The sequence below is a fragment of the Tachyglossus aculeatus genome (assembly GCF_015852505.1).
Source record: "Tachyglossus aculeatus isolate mTacAcu1 chromosome 12 unlocalized genomic scaffold, mTacAcu1.pri SUPER_6_unloc_1, whole genome shotgun sequence".
Taxonomy (NCBI): domain Eukaryota; kingdom Metazoa; phylum Chordata; class Mammalia; order Monotremata; family Tachyglossidae; genus Tachyglossus; species Tachyglossus aculeatus.
This window is the reverse complement of record NW_024044828.1, coordinates 19,399,215-19,417,958: the sequence shown is the minus strand read 5'-3', so window position 1 is coordinate 19,417,958 and position 18,744 is coordinate 19,399,215. Positions and strand designations below refer to the sequence as shown.

General features: G+C 48.7%; 2 protein-coding genes and 1 non-coding gene across 3 annotated transcripts in view; 1 reads left to right on the top strand and 2 right to left on the bottom strand.

The window, feature by feature from the left end:
* Positions 1-5,182, bottom strand: part of SPTBN5 (spectrin beta, non-erythrocytic 5) — an 80,796-nt gene extending 75,614 nt beyond the window's left edge. Inside the window, exons 1-4 of the mRNA XM_038741078.1 lie at positions 5,064-5,182; positions 4,866-4,876; positions 3,198-3,309; positions 2,482-2,548 (exon numbers count right to left, since the gene is read on the bottom strand). Of these exons, the coding sequence (XP_038597006.1) occupies positions 2,482-2,548; positions 3,198-3,309; positions 4,866-4,876; positions 5,064-5,182 (309 nt within the window). The remainder of the gene's footprint in view (positions 1-2,481; positions 2,549-3,197; positions 3,310-4,865; positions 4,877-5,063) is intronic.
* EHD4 (EH domain containing 4) overlaps positions 2,581-18,744 on the bottom strand; it is a 64,360-nt gene continuing 48,196 nt past the window's right edge. Inside the window, 4 exon segments of the mRNA XM_038741154.1 lie at positions 2,581-6,308; positions 6,310-6,456; positions 11,496-11,660; positions 17,014-17,426. Of these exon segments, the coding sequence (XP_038597082.1) occupies positions 5,925-6,308; positions 6,310-6,456; positions 11,496-11,660; positions 17,014-17,426 (1,109 nt within the window). The 3' untranslated portion in view covers positions 2,581-5,924.
* On the top strand, positions 18,256-18,330 carry TRNAI-AAU. Its single transcript has one exon. It is a non-coding gene; the product is annotated as a tRNA-Ile (tRNA).

The window sequence follows — 18,744 nt, the reverse complement described above, 5'->3', positions numbered from 1 at the left end:
AGTGCTCTGCGCTCAATAAATACGATTGAATGAATGAAAGGAAGGGTGATCTACCCTCAACCAAGACAGAAACCCACCCCTCCAAGCCCCCTGGGAGAGACAGGCCCCTTCTGCCGGCCATGGAGCTCATTAAATACGATTGAATGAATGAATGAATGAATGAATGAAAGGAAGGGTGATCTACCCTCATCCAAGACAGAAACCCACCCCTCCAAGCCCCCTGGGAGAGACAGGCCCCTTCTGCCGGCCACGGAGCTCAATAAATATGATTGAATGAATGAATGAATGAATGAATGAATGAATGAATGAAAGGAAGGAAGGGTGATGTACCCTCAACCAGGACAGAAACCTACCCCTACAAGCCCCCTGGGAGAGACAGGCCCCTTCTGCCAGCCACGGAGCTCAATAAATACGATTGAACGAATGAATGAATGAATGAAGGGAAGGGTGATCTACCCTCAACCAAGACAGAAACCCACCCTTCCAAGCCCCCTGGGAGAGACAGGCCCCTTCTGCCGGCCACTGAGCTCAGTAAATACGATTGAATGAATGAAAGGAAGGAAGGGTGATGTACCCTCAACCAGGACAGAAACCCACCCCTCCAAGCCCCCTGGGAGAGACAGGCCCCTTCTGCCGGCCACGGAGCTCAATAAATACGATTGAATGAATGAATGAATGAATGAATGAAAGGAAGGGTGATCTACCCTCATCCGAGACAGAAACCCACCCCTCCAAGCCCCCTGGGAGAGACAGGCCCCTTCTGCCAGCCACGGAGCTCAATAAATACGATTGAATGAATGAATGAATGAATGAATGAATGAAAGGAAGGGTGATCTACCCTCAACCGAGACAGAAACCCACCCCTCCAAGCCCACAGGGAGAGACAGGCCCCTTCTGCCGGCCAGGGAGTAATTTAGGCTGGGGCCGAAGGCAGTCCATTTTCGGTCATTCTTGACTGAGAATGGGGGTAGGGAGGGAAAGGCATTCATTCATTGAGTGCTTTACTGTGTGCAGAGCACTGTACTATTCATTCATTCATTCAATTGCATTTATTGAGAGCTTACTGTGTGCAGAGCATTTAAGCACTAAACAATAAACAGACACATTTCCTACCTGCAATGAGCTGCCTTTCTCCAGCCCTGTGGCCCCTACCTCCGTCTGGGTGGTCCGCCCTCCCAGAACGGGATCTCAGGTCAGAAGCAGCGTGGCTCAGTGGAAAGAGCCCGGGCTTTGGAGTCAGACGTCATGGGTTCGAATCCCGGCTCCGCCACTTGTCAGCTGGGTGACTTTGGGCAAGTCACTTCACTTCTCTGGGCCTCAGTTACCTCCTCTGTAAAATGAGGATTAAGACTGTGGGCCCCACGTGGGACAAACTGATCACCTTGTAACCTCCCCAGCGCTTAGAACAGTGCTTTGCACATAGTAAGCGCTTAATAAATACCATTATTATTATTATTATTATTAGTCTCTCGACCCAGCCCAGTGGCGAGCCTGCGGGGTCTGGTTCTTAGTCTATCAGTGTGGGCCACTGAATGGAACTTATCAATCAATCAATTGAATTTATTGAGCGCTTACTGTGTGCAGAGCACTGTACTAAGCGCTTGGGAAGTACAAGTTGGCAACATATAGAGACAGTCTCAGGGTCTTCAAAGCCCTTTTCGCAGGGCTCACGCTCTCACACCTGTCCAAACCTTTCCCTCGGCCTGGCCTCGCACCTTGCCCTGACACTGCCCTTCCGGGCCAAGACACTCTGCAGCCTCACATGTGAAGCAGCATGGCTCAGTGGAAAGAGCACGGGCTTGGAAGTCAGAGGTAATGGGTTCAATCAATCAATCAATCAATCGTATTTATTGAGCGCTTACTGTGTGCAGAGCACTGTACTAAGTGCTTGGGAAGTCCAAGTTGGCAACGTCTAGAGATGGTCCCTACCCAACAGTGGGCTCACAGTCTAGAAGGGGGAGAAGGGTTCAAACCGCGGCTCTGCCAATTGTCAGCTGTGTGACTTTGGGCAAGTCACTTAACTTCTCTGGGCCTGTTACCTCATCTGTAAAATGGGAATTAAGACTGTGAGCCCCACGTGGGACAACCTGTTCAACTTGTATCCCCCCCAGCGCTTAGAACAGTGCTTTTCACCTAGTAAGCACTTAACAAATACCATTATTATTATTATTATTATTATTATTATTGTTCTCTGGGCCTCAGTTACCTCATCTAGAAAATGGGGATTAAGACTGTGAGCCCCCTATGGGACAACCTGATTACCTTGTGTCCTCCCCAGCGCTTAGAACTGTGCTTGCACACAGTAAGCGCTTAACAAAAGCCATTATTATTATTATTATCAGCACTTAGAACAGTGCTTTGCATAGTAAGTGCTTAATAAATGCCATTATTATTATTATTATTATTATTATTATTATTATTATGTAAAGGCAGAGGGTGGGAAGAAGAGCAGAGGGGGCAGGAAGCCCCCCTAATTATCACCAGTAGCTCCCACCCAGGATCCCCTTTATGCCGAACACCATACCAAACACCGGCAATGGACACCCGTCTAGAAATAAAACACGTGAAGGCGGCTGTTTGTTTTTCAAAGTTTATTATCAGCGGGTTTTTTCAGAAAAAAACCATTTCCAGACAACAATTACAAAGCTTTTCTTAAAAAATAGAAGCATATTAGATCATCTACATTATAGTTAGTCTTCATGGAACACAGCTCCACACCGAGCTTGGATGGTGGGAAGATGCTTATTTTCACACCCAGTTGCTTAGGGGAAATGAATGTAAGCCACTTCCCTTATCAGTAAGGAAGTCTATACTGTGGATTACTCTGGACACAAGGGAAATAAAGTGTTAAAGGGCAAAAGGGAAAGGTCACCCCGACGCCTTGTCATTCCCAGAGGGACCCCGGCACCAAACACCTGGAGTATCCAGGAAATGGTGCTTCTCCTCAGGGAACCCAGTACAAGGTGCAAGGAATCCAGCACACAGGTTAAAGTGCCAGGTTGTATTTGGCATCAGCGGCAGGGAGGATTGAAGGCATCCAGGTTTCATGAGAATGGTACACAACCTCTCAGAGACCGCTTCCCGGGACAGGGGAAGAAGGGGAGAAGAGGGAGGAGAGAGTGACAGCTTTTCTTGCCTCCAGTCACACACTCCCCTTCCCGAAGGCAGCAGGGAAAACCCAAGGCAGATCCCCCCACCCTCGAAAAACAATCACGATGACCATGTTCACAACGTTTACGTCCGTGGTGGCCTGGCTTCTAACGAGCCACCCAGGAAGGGAAGCAACTGGGATCAGCAGATAGCACAGCCCTGAGAATCAGCCAAAATCGACACCCAGGAGCCCAGAAGCCAACCGACCAGAAGAGGAAGGCGGCTTGGGGGCTGACTTACATAATCTCCGGGGACGAGACCCCCCAGTAGGAAAGTGATGGAAGCAGGGCCTCTCTCTGGCCTCCTCAGAGGCTCCGGGGAGGCTACTTGAGCAGGAATTTAGTACAGTTTATCCTTTGGAGACTTTTCCTGGGGGTGGGATTGGCTGAAGAAGCAGGAACCCACGGTAGAGTTATACTTTTGGGGAGGGACTGTATTATGAATTCCAACTTTTCTTCTTTTTTAAGAGCCACCACAGCTGCAGCAGCTTCTGCCTCCTATTCCCTCAGAGGGGTTCCTTTCTTTCCTCCTGCTCGCTTGCTAATGAGAGCTTTGTAGTTGGGGAGTTCAGTGGTCTCAGTCCCCCATCTCTTCCTCGGATGCCACCCCGCTCTCTCATACCCCAACGTGAAGAAGGAAGGCGAGAGTTTGAGAGTTTGAGATCAAGGCCCTGTTCAAGCCAATGATTAAAGCTGTATACAATCATATCTCCTGCGCTCACCTGTACTCTTAAGTGTTTAGTAACAATAATGACAATAATAGTAATCACTTTGGTATTTATTAGGCACTGACGTTGTGCCCTGCAATGTACTAAACTCCAGGAGGGGGACAAGATGATCAGGATGGACATAATCTCTGCCCTACAAAAGGCTCACAGTCTTAGGGGGAGGGAGAATGGGTACTTTTTCCCCAATTTACAGATAAGGTCACTGAAACTAGGAGAAGTGAAGCAACTTGTCCCAGGTCACAAGCAGTGGAGCTGGGTTTAGAACCCAGGTTCTCTGACTCCCAAAGCTGGATTTTTTTTCCACTAGGCCATGCTACTTCCTCAGGGCACAGCGGGTGCTCGATGAAACTACAGCTTGACTGGCTGACTGAGCGAAGAACAGCAGCCAGGCACACAGCAGGTTGCAGATTTCTTCCGGTCCTCTGTGCGAGACAGTCGGTGGTTCCGCTAGCCGGCAGGCAGTGAGTGAGACATTCTTTCCTCCTCCTGTGCCAGCCTGCCTCTCCCCTTCCGGCTCTCCATCCTGCAGGGAATAATTCCCTCGCCGATTATGATCCCGAAAAGGTGGGCTTTTGATTACGCATCACTACGCATCACTTGGCCAGCAGGCCCGCAGACTCCTTTCCAGAGAAGGCTAGGGTTTCTTCCTGGGACTTCATTCTGCTGTGCTCTCCCACCTGGCATCTGCCGCCTTTTGAAGCTTCTCTTTTCTATGGAATTTAAAAATGTATTTTCTACAACTCGTATATCCTCTTCTGCGCCTGATCGGTTTAGCGTGGCTACGTAGTTAATTCCCCAGAGGACCGGACATGACCTAGAAAGGAAGTCGGGGCTGAGATTCAGACAAAGCCTCAGTTTTCTCCAGCCCTCTCCTACCCGTCCTGGGTCCCGCGTCAGAGTTTTTGGAGGGTGGGTGGCCCCTCCACCCTTCCATCATCTAACTTCATAAATCAGAGCAACGTGACCGGTGCCCGGGGAGGAAGGGTACATGCGTCCGCTCTGACGACAAAGGCCCCGAGAGGGCCGGAACAACAAGGAACAGAATCGGAAAAAGTCCATTATAGTAGTCACTCGTGAGGATGAATGACAAATCCCAAATTCATCGTGGGTCACAGCTCTATCCATGGCTTGACCTCTGAAGAATGATTTCCTTCCTCTGAACTGAGGTTTTTATCCGATCCTTCACATCTCGAGGAACCCGTTAACGGAAACGTCGTCTCGAAGCCTGTCACCGGCCGAGGTGTGGAAACTTTTAACAAAATCTCTGGGGCCCCATTCCTGCCCTTTCGGGTGGAGGATGGTCATGTTAGAGAGACAGACTTGGCGGTGAATTACCGGATGTGAGAGGTAGGCTGAGAGCATCTTGAGAGGCCTGAAGTTTCCCCAAGCTGCCTGTCATGGCAGGCGTCCCACACTGAGACTGGTTCCATCAACATCGTCCACGAAAATGACCGACTGTTGGGGCTTTAAAAATGCTTTCTGGAGTCCAAGTGCACAGACCAACCCCAGATGCGTGTGAGAGACACACTTGGGAGAGAGGTTCTGATCGGCAGGGGAGGTGGCCACCGAGCAGCTTCAGAGACAGTGACCTCATAAGCATATTCCTGTTAGGCTGAGCCAAGCTGTTGTCCTCATTCCCCTCTGCCTGCCCAAACTCCGGGAGGAGGCTTCGGACCCAGATTAAAATCCCAATCTTCGGGGAACTCGGGGAGGGGGGCTGGAACAGTGACGCTTTCTTCTTCTCAGAACTGAGACTGCTGACGAGTTGTTGGAGAGAGAGCTGGTTTGTCCCTCCCGTCTATGGCTTCATTGCAAACTTGGAGCTGCATCCTAAAGTGAACAAATAAATAAGACAGTTCCCCTCCCACCCCCGGCTATGTGCGGGGAGAGAAAGCAGCTAGAGTAGGTTTTTGGATAAAATAAAGGGATCCTCTCAACTAATTCAAATGAGCCCCCCTGCCCCTGATCAAGTTTCCCGGGGTGTCTAACGGTAGGCCGGGTCGTTGCCTAATTTTGTCTCTCTCTCTCCGGCCCCTGGGTCGGCTCTTCAATTGGACAAAGCCTTCCTGTGAGACGGGGGGACGAGGTGAGGGGGGAGGCAGCTGGGTAATTCGTAGCCATCCAGTTTGATCTTGATGAGGTGCTTGGCCAGGGCGAACTCTTCTTCGTCCAACATGCCGTCGCTGTCGCAGTCGGCGAGCTTCCAGATCTTGCCCAGGACGCTGTTGGGCAGCTTGGAGGTCACCATCTCCCTCTTGGCGTTGACCCCGGATATCTTGCCGTCGACGGGCGACAGGGCGTAGAAGAGCTCGTCGTAGACGGGCTTGTCCCTGGCCACCACCCACTCCTCTTCGTCGGCCCCTTCTTTGGCACCTTCCCCGTAGCCCTGGTTGAAGGGCCCTTCAGAGGTGCCGTCGAAAGCCCCCCCCATGCACCAGCTGGGCGGGCAGGTTGATCTCCTCCTGGCTGATGAGGTTCATCAGGGAAGAGATTTTGTGGCTCAGCATGTTGTCCACGGCTTCGATCAGCTTCGGCTTGAGGGAGTGGAACTTGGTGAAGTCGTAGCTCTCCAGCTGCTCCTGTCCGAGAACGATAAACCACAGAGATAGTGTTTAGATCCTGCCGGCGGAGGCGAGGCGGGTGGGATGCTGCCCTTTCTAGGGCTGGTGATCCTAGAGACATTAAGGTTTTTTTCTGCCCTAAAGCAAGGCCGCAAGGGCGGATTGCTGGGCCCCCCTTAGTTGCCTTCCATCTCTAGATAGGGAGCACTGATTTCTTCCTGGAACAGACACTGTTACAAACATGACCTAAACTGAGTCTAATCTTCTAGACTGTGAGCCCGCTGTTGGGTAGGGACCGTCTCTATATGTTGCCAACTTGTACTTCCCAAGCGCTTAGGACAGTGCTCTGCACACAGTAAGCGCTCAATAAATACGATTGATTGAATGAATGAATGAATACTTTGTAAAAGAGCACATTTCAAAGGCAGTGCTTCTCAACCCTGCCATCTCACACTCTTTTCTTCCCTCCTGAGTCACGTTAAGTACGTAAGAGTAATGTACTTCCAGTTTCAGTTATTCCAGGAGCTATCAAAGAAGAATAATGAGTTGTATAATATCTTCACGATAGACAATACATGGTGGTTCACAATGCTTTTAATAATAATAATAATAATAATAATGATAATGATGGCATTTATTAAGCGCTTACTATGTACAAAGCACTGTGGTAAGCGCTGGGGAGGTTACAAGGTGATCAGGTTGTCCCACAGGGGGCTCTCAGTCTTAATCCCCATTTTACTGATGAGGTAACTGAGGCACAGAGCAGCGAAGTGACTTGCCCAGAGTCACCCAGCTGACAATTGGCGGAGCCGGGATTTGAACCCCCGACCTCTGACTCCAAAGCCCGGGCTCTTTCCACTGAGCCACGCTGCTGCTTTTCCACTCGTTTCATTGGTTCGGTGTCAATGCTGCCCCTTAAAGAGGCGAGTTAGGTCACCTAGTGGGATCATTTCCTGGAATGGCCCACCAGCCTGGCGTCTCTACTCCTCTGAGGTTCATAGTTTGATTGCCCTTACTGGAACTCCAGCTCGGCGAAGGAGCAAATCTCCAATCCAATTACCACTCCTAAAAGGAATTTATGGTTGAAGCAGGGCTATTAAGATACTTTAGAACCCACTTTATCAGCTGTCCCTTCAAGAACCTTGGCCAAAAAAACTGACATTGGGGGTGGGAGGGAGACACAAGCCCTCTCAAGTTGAGTAACTGAGCATCACGTGACAGATCGGGACCAAATAGCAGATAGCTGGGAAGATGTGGCCACCAGCGCAGGGAACGGCATGGATTCCCCTGACCTCAAGCTGGGAAATAATAATGATGGCATTTGTTAAGCGCTATGTGCAAAGCATTGTTCTAAGCTCTGGGGAGGTTACAAGGTGATCAGGTTGTCCCGGGGGGGCTCACAGGCTTAATCCCCATTTTACAGATGAGGTAACTGAGGCCCAGAGAAGTGAAGTGACTTGCCCAAAGTCACACAGCTGACAATTGGCGGAGCTGGGATTTGAACCCACGACCTCTGACTCCAAAGCCCTTGCTCTTTCCACTGAGCCACGACCCGGGGAAACCTCGGAACATCCCAGCCACGGTGGGTATTTTCAAGCCACCTGAAGGCTCCATTAATGCTAATGAGATTTCTTAGGCTCCAGTTTGGGAGAGGAGCTCAGAGCAAGAAGATACTAATAAATAACAGTATTTATTAAGTGCTTACTCTGTGCAAAGCACTGTTCTAAGCGCTGGAGAGGTTACAAGGTGATCAGGTTGTCCCACGTGGGGCTCATAATAATAATAATGATAATATTTATTAAGCACTTACTGTGTGCAAAGCACTGTTCTAAGCGCTGGAGAGGTTACAAGGTGATCAGGTTGTCCCACGTGGGGCTCATAATAATAATAATGATAATATTTATTAAGCACTTACTGTGTGCAAAGCACTGTTCTAAGTGCTGGAGAGGTTACAAGGTGATCAGGTTGTCCCACGTGGGGCTCACAATAACAATAATGACAATAACAATCATTATTATTATGGTAACTTGTTAAAGTGCTTGCTATGCGCCAAGCACTATTTTAAGCACTGGGGTAGGTACAAATTAATCAGATTGGTCACAGGCCCCATCCCACATGAGGCTCACAGTTTCAGCAGGAAAGAGTAGGATTGACTCCCCATTTTACAGATGAGGTAGCTGGGGCACAGAGAAGTTAATCAATCAATCAATCGTATTTATTGAGCGCTTACCGCATGCAGAGCACTGTACTAAGCGCTTGGCAAGTACAAGTTGGCAACATATAGAGACAGTCCCTACCCAACAGTGGGCTCACAGTCTAAAAAGTTAAGTAACAAGTTAAGTAACTTGTCTAAGGTCACACAACAGACGCCTCAGAGCCGGTATTAGAAGCCAGGCTCATGCTCTTTCAAATAGGCCGCACTGTTTCTCATTTCTCACGGCTAAACACTTATTCTGTGCAAAGCACTGTACTAAGCTCTGGGTACGGTGCAAATTCATCAGGCTGGACACAGTCCACTGTCCCTCACGGGGTTCAGAGAACCGCCGAGCGCCCTGTTTCTATAGTCTTTCTGATTTCTGGACTCTCTCAGCCAGAAATATCTCAACCGCCAGGCTTCTTCTCAACACTGAAGCGATCCGAGCCGCGGATCTGTCACGTCAGCTGATGCTGACGCCTGCAGTTTGTTAGCTACCCATTATTTTGGAGAGAAGAGTTGCCCTTAAAAAAAAAAATATCAAATTCGCCATTGCCGTAAGCGGAAAACATGAGTGGGAGGGCGAGTCCCACACAAAAATGTTAACATTTTCATGGAAAACAATTTCGGATTCCTCTGGGATGGATTGATTCTCTGCAGAGATGTCTGGGGCTTTCCCAATAAAAGTGTTTTCCTATAATCGGTCAGAATTGGGGGGGAGGAGGAGGGTACATCCTCTCCATCTGTTTCTCTCTCGCTCTGTCTCTCTAGGAGAGAATGGGAAAGAAGCCATTGGCTCTGGTTGTGAGGCCTCTGGGAACCCGTTGTTGGGTTGCCGACTCGATATGTTGCCTACTTGTACTTCCCAAGCGCTTAGTACAGTGCTCTGCACCAAGTAAGCGCTCAATAAATACAATTGAATGAATGAATGGGAACGAGTAATAGAATACTGTTCTATTTATTTTGTTAATGATGCGCATCTAGCTTTATTTCCATTTGTTCTGATGACTTGACACCTGTCCACGTTTTGTTTTGTTGTGTCTCCCCCTTCTAGACTGTGAGCCCGTTGTTGGGTAGGGACCGTCTCTAGATGTTGCCGAGTTGGACTTCCCAAGCGCCTAGTCCAGTGCTCTGCACACAGTAAGCGCTCAATAAATACGACTGAATGAATAAGAGGTGCAAGTGGGGAGCAGGTGGAAAGATGCAATTCTCCACTTTGGGGACAATCAATAATACTGATGGAGCACCTACTGTGTGCAGAACACTGGACTCAACGCTTAGGAGAGTCTACTACAGTAAGTAGACCTGATCCCCGCAGACAGGATCGACATCACCAGCGTGACGTGAGCATATTCATCAATGGCTACACTGGTGGCCCGTTACTGGGGCGACCATGAATAGTGTGGATGCTACCCACTCGGAGCTCTGGTCCACAGCGGGGAAATCCTTTCCTCTCACGTGTTCTTCTTGCGGGATTCGTCCCATGGCAATCCTCATTCATGCATTCATTCAATCGTATTTATTGAGCGCTTACTGTGTGCAGAGCGCTGTACTAAGCGCTTGGGAAGTCCAAGTTGGCAACATCTAGAGACGGTCCCTACCCAACAGCGGGCTCACAGTCTAGAAGGGGGAGAGAGACAACAAAACAAGACATATTAACAAAATAAATAGAATAAATATGTACAAATAAAATAAATAAATGAAGTAATAAATACGTACAAACATATATACACATATACAGGTGCTGTGGGGAAACCTCTCTTGGGGGCTGTAGGAACCAAGCCCAAATAATAATAATGATGGCATTTGTTAAGCGCTTACTGTGTGCCAAGCACTGTTCTAAGCGCTGGGGAGGATACAATGTGATCAGGTTGTCCAACGTGGGGCTCACAGTCTGAATCCCCATTTTCCAGATGAGGGAACTGAGGCCCAGAGAAGTGAAGTGGCTTGCCCAAAGTCACACAGCTGATCAGTGGCGGAGCCGGGATTAGAACCCATGACCTCTGACTCCAAAGCCCGGGCTCTTTCCACTGAGCCACGCTGCTTCCCCGAACCAAGGTGGCCTGCTGTTTTAAGGGTCAGAGGTCCCTTGGGTGCCCTACCTCCAGGGCAACCTTCCCAAGTGCTTTGCACATAGTAAGCGCTTAACAAATACCATCATCAGCAGCAGCGTGGCTTACTTCCCAAGCGCTTAGTACAGTGCTCTGCACACAGTAAGCGCTCAATAAATACGATTGATGATGATGATGATGGAGTCAGAGGTCATGGGTTCAAATCCCGGCTCCGCCAATTGTCAGCAGCTGGGTGACTTTGGGCAAGTCACTTCACTTCTCTGGGCCTCAGTGACCTCATCTGGAACATGGGGATTAAGATTGTGAGCCCCCCGTGGGACAACCTGATCACCTTGTAACCTCCCCAGCGCTTAGAAGAGTGCTTTGCACATAGTAAGCGCTTAATAAATGCCATTATTATTATTATTACTATATTCCTCTACCCCATCCATCTCCACTCCTGGGCCAATCTGCCACTTTCCTGAGGGGCACCGACCTCTATCCACATTTCCCTGACCTCTGGACTTAATAATAATAATAATTATTATTATTTCCCCCCTCCTCCCTGTCCATCTCCTCCCTTCGGCCAATCTGCCATTTCCCCGCAGGGCTCTGACCTATTCTATTTATTTTATTTTGTTAATATGTTTTGTTTTGTTCTCCGTCTCTCCCTTCTAGACTGTGAGCCCGCTGTTGGGTAGGGACCGTCTCTAGATGTTGCCAACTTGGACTTCCCAAGAGCTCTGCACACAGTAAGCGCTCAATAAATACGATTGATTGATTGATTGATTGATTGATTGATTGACCTCTACCTGCATTGTCTTGACTTCTGGAAAGTCCCCTGCTGAGATCTGGTATTCTCGCTGCAGCCGGACGTAGATTTCAGGGAGCCGGCAGATCAGCTCTCTCTTCTTGTTCTCTTTCCCAAAGACGGCCGGCATTTCCTTCTTCAGGTGGCTGATAATGTAGGCATGAACCTGAGCCAGAGAGATTGAGGGGTGGGGGGTCAGATTGGAAGTCGGAATAATAAAAATAATAACAATGACATGTATTAAGCGTTTACTATGTGCAAAGCACTGTTCTAAGCGCTGGGGAGGTGACAAGGTGATCAGGTTGTCCCACAGGGGGCTCACAGTCTTCATCCCCATTTTCCAGATGAGGGAACTGAGGCCCAGAGAAGTGAAGTGACTTGCCCAAAGTCACCCAGCTGACAACTGGCGGAGCCGGGGTTTGAACCCATGACCTCTGACTCCAAAGCCCGGGCTCTTTCCACTGAGCCACGCTGCTTCTCTAAACCACGGAAAAAGCGTGGTTTAGGGGCAAGAGCGGGGGTTTGGGAGTCCGAGGATATGGGTTCTAATCTCGGCTCCGCTACTTGTCTGCTGTGTAATAATAATAATAATAATAATGGCATTTATTAAGCGCTTACTATGTGCAAAGCACTGTTCTAAGCGCTGGGGAGGTTACAAGGTGATCAGGTTGTCCCACATGGGGCTCACAGTCTTAATCCCCCTTTTACAGATGAGGTAACTGAGGCCCAGAGAAGTGAAGTGACTTGCCCAAAGTCACACAGCTGACAATTGGCAGAGCCGGGACTCGGACCCATGACCTCTGACTCCAAAGCCCGGGCTCTTTCCACTGAGCCACGCTGCTTCTCTGTGTGACCGTGGACGAGTCATATTTACTATTCTATTTATTTTATTAATGACGTGCATTTAGCTTTAATTCTATTTGTTCTGACGACTTGACACCCGTCCACACGTTTTGTTTGGTCGCCTGTCTCCCCCTTCTAGACTGTGAGTCCGTTGTTGGGTAGGGCCCGTCTCTAGATGTTGTCGACTTGTACTTCCCAAGCGCTTAGTCCAGTGCTCTGCACACAGTAAGCGCTCAATAAATACGATTGAATGAATGCATGAATGAATTCTTTGGGTCTCAGTTACCTCATCTGTAAAATGGGGATTAAATCTGTTGTCAACTTGTACTTCCCAAGCGCTTAGTCCAGTGCTCTGCACACAGTAAGCGCTCAATAAATACGATTGAATGAATGAATGAATGAATTCTCTGGGTCTCAGTTACCTCATCTGTAAAATGGGGATTAAATATGTTGTCAATTTGTACTTCCCAAGTGCTTAGTCCAGTGCTCTGCACACAGCAAGTGCTCAATAAATACGATTGAATGAATGAATTCTCTGGGTCTCAGTTACCTCATCTGGAAAGGGGGGATTAAAAGTGTGCGCCCAATATGGGACAACCGGATTATTTTATATCTACCCCAGCACATAGAACAGTGCTTGGCACATAGTAAGCGCTTAACAAATACAATAATTATTATTGTTATCGGATAGAGGTAAATCACCTTCTCCTGTTGGCTTTCTTTTGCCGCAAATGGTATCGTGACATCGGGGAACAAAGCCCAGGCCGGGGGCTCAGAAGACCTGAGTTCTAATCTCCTCTCCGCCACTTATCTGCTGTGTGTCCTTGGACATGTCACTGAACTTCTCTGTGCCTGTTACCTCACGTGTAAAATGGGGACTAAATCCTCCTCCCTCCATTTTATACTATAAGCAGTGTGGCGTAGTGAGAAGCAGTGTGGCGTAGTAGAAGAAGCCCGGGCTTGGGGGTCAGAGGTCGTGGGTTCTAATCCCAGCTCTGCCAATTGTCAACTGGGTGACTCTGGGCAAGTCACTTCACTTCTCTGGGCCTCAGTTACTTCATCTGTAAAATGGGGATGAAGACTGTGAGCCCCCTGTGGGACAACCTGATCACCTTGTAACCTCCCCAGCGCTTAGAACAGTGCTTTGCACATAGTAAGCGCTTAATAAATACCATCATTATTATTATTATTTAATCCCCCTTTTTTACAATAGAGGAAGCTGAGGCCCAGAGAAGTGAAGGGACTTGTCCGGGGTCACACAGCATGCACTCATTCATTCAATCGTATTTATTGAGCGCTTACTGTGTGCACAGCACTGTACTAAGCGCTTGGGAAGTAGAAGTTGGCAACATATAGAGACGGTCCCTACCCAACAACGGGCTCACAGCAGGCAACTGGCCGAGCTGAGCATATCTGCAAATTCCGAGATGGGGCTGAGGACAGCAGCCTGTTCTCCCAGCCTCGGCACTGGTCATACGACTCACCATAAAATCCTTCAGATGACTTATTGCTCCTGCAAAATCAATCAATCAATCAATCAATCAATCGTATTTATTGAGCGCTTACTGTGTGCAGAGCACTGCACTACGCGCTTGGGAAGTACAAGTTGGCAACATATAGAGAGAGTCCCTACCCAACAGTGGGCTCACAGTCTAGAAGTAAATGATGATGATGGCATTTATTAAGCGCTTCCTATGTGCAAAGCACTGTTCTAAGCGCTAGGGAGGTTACCAGGTGATCAGGTTGTCCCACGGGGGGCTCACAGTCTTCATCCCCGTTTTACAGATGAGGTAAATTCAATTCAATCTGAATTGAAGCCAAAAAGCAGCGTTTGCATCTCCTCTATTATTTAGTTCTTATTCTACCAGCACAATCCATTCCATTTTGATTTTACTTCGACAGTATTGTGGTGTTTTTTCTTTTCAGTCCTCCCTCAAAATATTTTGCAAGAGGAGCCCTCACGGTCAAGGGTTTGAAGGGAACATTACGTTTCGGAACAGGCCGGGATGCTGGCGACGTGCGTTATCTTTCTGGATGGGGTATGAGTTCTGGCTGATTATGCAGTTCTTAACTGGGTGGTGTGGGGTTGCTATGCGATTGTTAAAAAAACAGAAAATAAATTCCACCTCGGTGCTGGCTATTCTCTGGCAGGGCCTGGGAGAAAAAAGTTTCCTTGTCTGGGCTTCTCGTTTCAGGTTGCCACACTTCAAAATTCAGACGAGAGAGGTTTACTGAATAAATACACATTGAGGAAGAGTGTAAAAAAAATCATTTCGGGCTTTACAGTGCACTCTAGATGCATATGTGGAAAGTTCAAAGAAGAAGTAAAACACTCACAGGAAAAAAAAGGGGGAAGGTATAGTTTTAGACAATGTAAACAATCCAGGGAGGGGTAGACTGTGAGCCCGCTGTTGGGTAGGGACCGTCTCTATGTGTTGCCAACTTGTACTTCCCAAGCGCTTAGTACAGTGCCCTGCACACAGGAAGCGCTCAATAAATACGACTGAATGAATGAATGGATCGTTACAGTTTAAACAAATGCATGCTGATAAGACACATTATAGAGAGAGCTATCCTACAGACAATACACATAATACCTTAGATAACGACAACAGTAATGACTGTAGTGTTTGTTAAGCACCTATCAGGTGCTAAGCACTGTATTAGCACCTTATTAGCACTGAATTCATACTTTACCATAACACTTGCCCACTTCTGGAAACGTTATCTATCCTTGGCTTCATTCATTCTTTCAATCGTATTTATTGAGCGCTTACTGTGTGCAGAGCACTGGACTAAGCGCTTGGGAAGTACAAGTTGGCAACATATAGAGACGGTCCCTACCCAACAGTGAGCTCACAGTCTAGAAGTAAATCAGTCGTATTTATTGAGCTCTTACTGTGTGCAGAGCACTGTGCTAAGCGCTTGGGAAGTCCAAGTTGGCAACATATAGAGACGGTCCCTACCCAACAGTGAGCTCACAGTCTAGAAGTAAATCAATCGTATTTATTGAGCTCTTACTGTGTGCAGAGCACTGTACTAAGCGCTTGGGAAGCACAAGTTGGCAACACATAGAGACGGTCCCTACCCAACAGTCTAGAAGTAAATGATGATGATGGCATTTATTAAGCGCTTACTATGTGCAAAGCACTGTTCTAAGCGCTGGGGAGGTTGCCAGGTGATCAGGTTGTCCCACGGGGGGCTCACAGTCTTCATCCCCGTTTTACAGATGAGGTAACTGAGGCACAGAGAATCAATCAATCGAATTTATTGAGCGCTTACTGTGGGCAGAGCACTGTACTAAGCGCTTGGGAAGTACAAGCTGGCAACCTATAGAGACAGTCCCTACCCAACAGTGGGCTCAGAGTCTAGAAGGGGGAGACAGAGAACAAAACCAAACATACTAACAAAATAAAATAAATAGAATAGTCACCCAGCTGATAAGTGGCAGGGTTGGGATTTGAACCCATGACCGCTGACTCCAAAGCCCGGGCTCTTTCCACTGAGCCACGCTGCTTCCTTGACTCGGCCCTCTTCTCCAGGTTCTCGTCTTGTTTCTCTGGCCGTTCATTCTCAGTCTCCTTGGCGGGCTCCTCCTCTGTCCCCAACTCCCTAACTGTGGGGGTCCCTCAAGGTTCAGTTTGGGGTCCCCTTCTAATCTCCACCTACACGCACTCCCTTGGAGAATTCATGGGGTTACTCAGCTTCAATTACCGCCTTTAACGCGGATGATACCCAAATCTCCATCTCCATCCTTGCACACAGTAAGCGCTCAATAAATACGATTGATTGATTGATTGATCCCTGACTGCAGTCTCGCACTTTCGCCTAGCCTCAAGACATCTTTAGTGGGATATCCTCCCATCACCTCCCATCCCATCCCATCAATTTGTACTTCCCAAGCGCTTAGTACAGTGCCCTGCACATAGTAAGCGCTCAATAAATACGATTGATGATGATCACCTCAAACTTAATTTGGCTAAAACTGAACATCTTATCTTCCCACCCAAACCCCATCCTCCCACTCACTTTCCTGCCTCCCGAGCCCATCACACTGGCGTTATCCTTCACTCCTCTCTCTCACTGTCAGCTGTGTGACTTTGGGCAGTCAATCAATCAATCATATTTACTGAGCGCTTACTGTGTGCTGAGCACTGTACTAAGCGCTTGGGAAGTACAAGTTGGCAACATATAGAGATAGTCCCTACCCAACAGTGGGCTCACGGGCAAGTCACCTCACTTCTCGGTACCTCATTACCTCACCTATAAAATGGGGATTAAGACTGTGAGCCCCACGTGGGGGCCACCTGATAACCTTGTATCTATTATTACTCTATTTATTTATTTATTTTACCTGTACATATCTATACTATTTATTTTATTTTGTTAATATGTTTGGTTTTCTTCTCTGTCTCCCCCTTCTAGATTGTGAGCCCGCTGTTGGGTTGGGACCGTCTCTATATGTTGCCAACTTGGACTTCCCAAGCGCTTAGTCCAGTGCTCTGCACACTGTAAGCGCTCAATAAATACGATTGATTGATCGATTGATTGATTGATTGATCTTCCCACCTGATCCCCAGACTCAAGGGCAGTCCCGGGGCCTTCAGGTTCCCCCCAACTTTGGCGGGGGAGGAGGGCGGGGACCCCCAGAGCCCAGGCCGATTTGGGGGGCCTACCTTCGCCAACCGGGCGCGCTTGATGAGGTCGTTGAGCTTGCGTACCGCGGCCTTCTGGGGAAGGCTCTGGATATCTCTGAAGAGGTCCTGGGCCTCCACTTCGAACAGCCTCCGGTTGTCGGTGTTTTGCAGGGGCTGGGCCCAGAACGAACCGATGTAGACCCTCAGCACCTCCGGCGTGTTGATCACCTTGCCCAGGGACCACATCAGGGCCCCGTAGACCCTCATCAGCTGCTGGGTGTCCACCTGGTCCGCCTTGTTCAGGACCACGCGGATCTTATCGTCCTGCCCCCGGAAGGCTTTGATGGCCTCGGAGAACTCATCGGAGATGTCCAGCTTGTGGGCGTCGAAGAGGAGGATGATCCGGTCCACCCGCTCGGCAAACCACTGCAGAACCTGGCAGAAGTCGTACCCTGCCGGGAAAAATGGGGTCAGGGCGGGATGGGGGTCAGAGGGTGACGAGGGGAGGGGAGGGGACTCTTTTTGACTGTGTTGGGTAGGGACTGTCTCTATGTGTTGCCAACTTGGACTTCCCAAGCGCTTAGTCCAGTGCTCTGCACACAGTAAGCGCTCAATAAATACGACTGATGATGATGATGATGATGGACGGCCTGCTGTCTCCTTCCGGAAGGCGGGGAAGTGGCTCAGCTTACGGCAGCAGGCCAAGAGGGCAAATTCGGCTTCCAGTCGGACAGTCAATCGTCTTTACTGGGCGCTTACTGGGTGCAGAGCGCTGTACTGATCAATCAATCGTATTTAGTGAGTGCTTACTGTGTGCAGAGCACTGGACTAAGCGCTTGGGAAGTCCAAGTTGGCCACATGTAGAGACGGTCCCTACCCAACAGTGGGCTCATGGTCTAAAAGGGGGAGACAGAGAACAAAACCAAACATACTAACAAAATAGAATCAATAGAATAGATATGTACAAGTAAAATAAATAGAGTAATAAATATGTACAAACATATATACTTATATGCAGGTGCTGTGGGGAAGGGAAGGAGGTAAGATGGGGGGATGGAGAGGGGGACGAGGAGGAGAGGAAGGAAGGGAAGTCCTACTAAGCACTGAGGAGAGTATAAGACAAACATTCCCTGCCCACAATGAGGCCCCTTTTAGACTGTGAGCCCACTGTTGGGTAGGGAATGTCTCTATATGTTGCCAATTTGTACTTCCCAAGCGCTTAGTACCGTGCTCTGCACATAGTAAGCGCTCAATAAATACGATTGATGATGATGATGATGAGGCCGGTCAGCTCAGTGGGTTTAGAGCGTGGTGCTAATAACGCCAAGGTCACGGGTTCGATCCCCGTACGGGCCAGTTAGATTTTAGAGAAGCAGCGTGGCCTAGTGGAAAGAGCCCGGGCTTGGGAGTCGGAGGTTGTGGGTTCTAATCCCGCTCTGCCACTTGTCAGCTGTGTGACTCTGGGCAAGTCACTTCACGTCTCTGAGCCTCAGTTACCTCATCTGGAAAGTGGGGGTGAAGACTGTGAGCCCCAAGTGGGACAACCTGATTACCTTGTATCTCCCCCAGCGCTTAGAACAGTGCTTTGAACATAGTAAGCGCTTAATAAATGTCATCATTATTATTATTATTACAAGTTGGCAACATATAGAGACGGTCCCTACTATGAGGAGGGAGGGAATTCCAGGACCGAGGCAGGATGTGGGCTTGTATCTCCCCCAGCGCTTAGAGCAGTGCTTAGAACATAGTAAGCGCTTCACCTGCAATAAT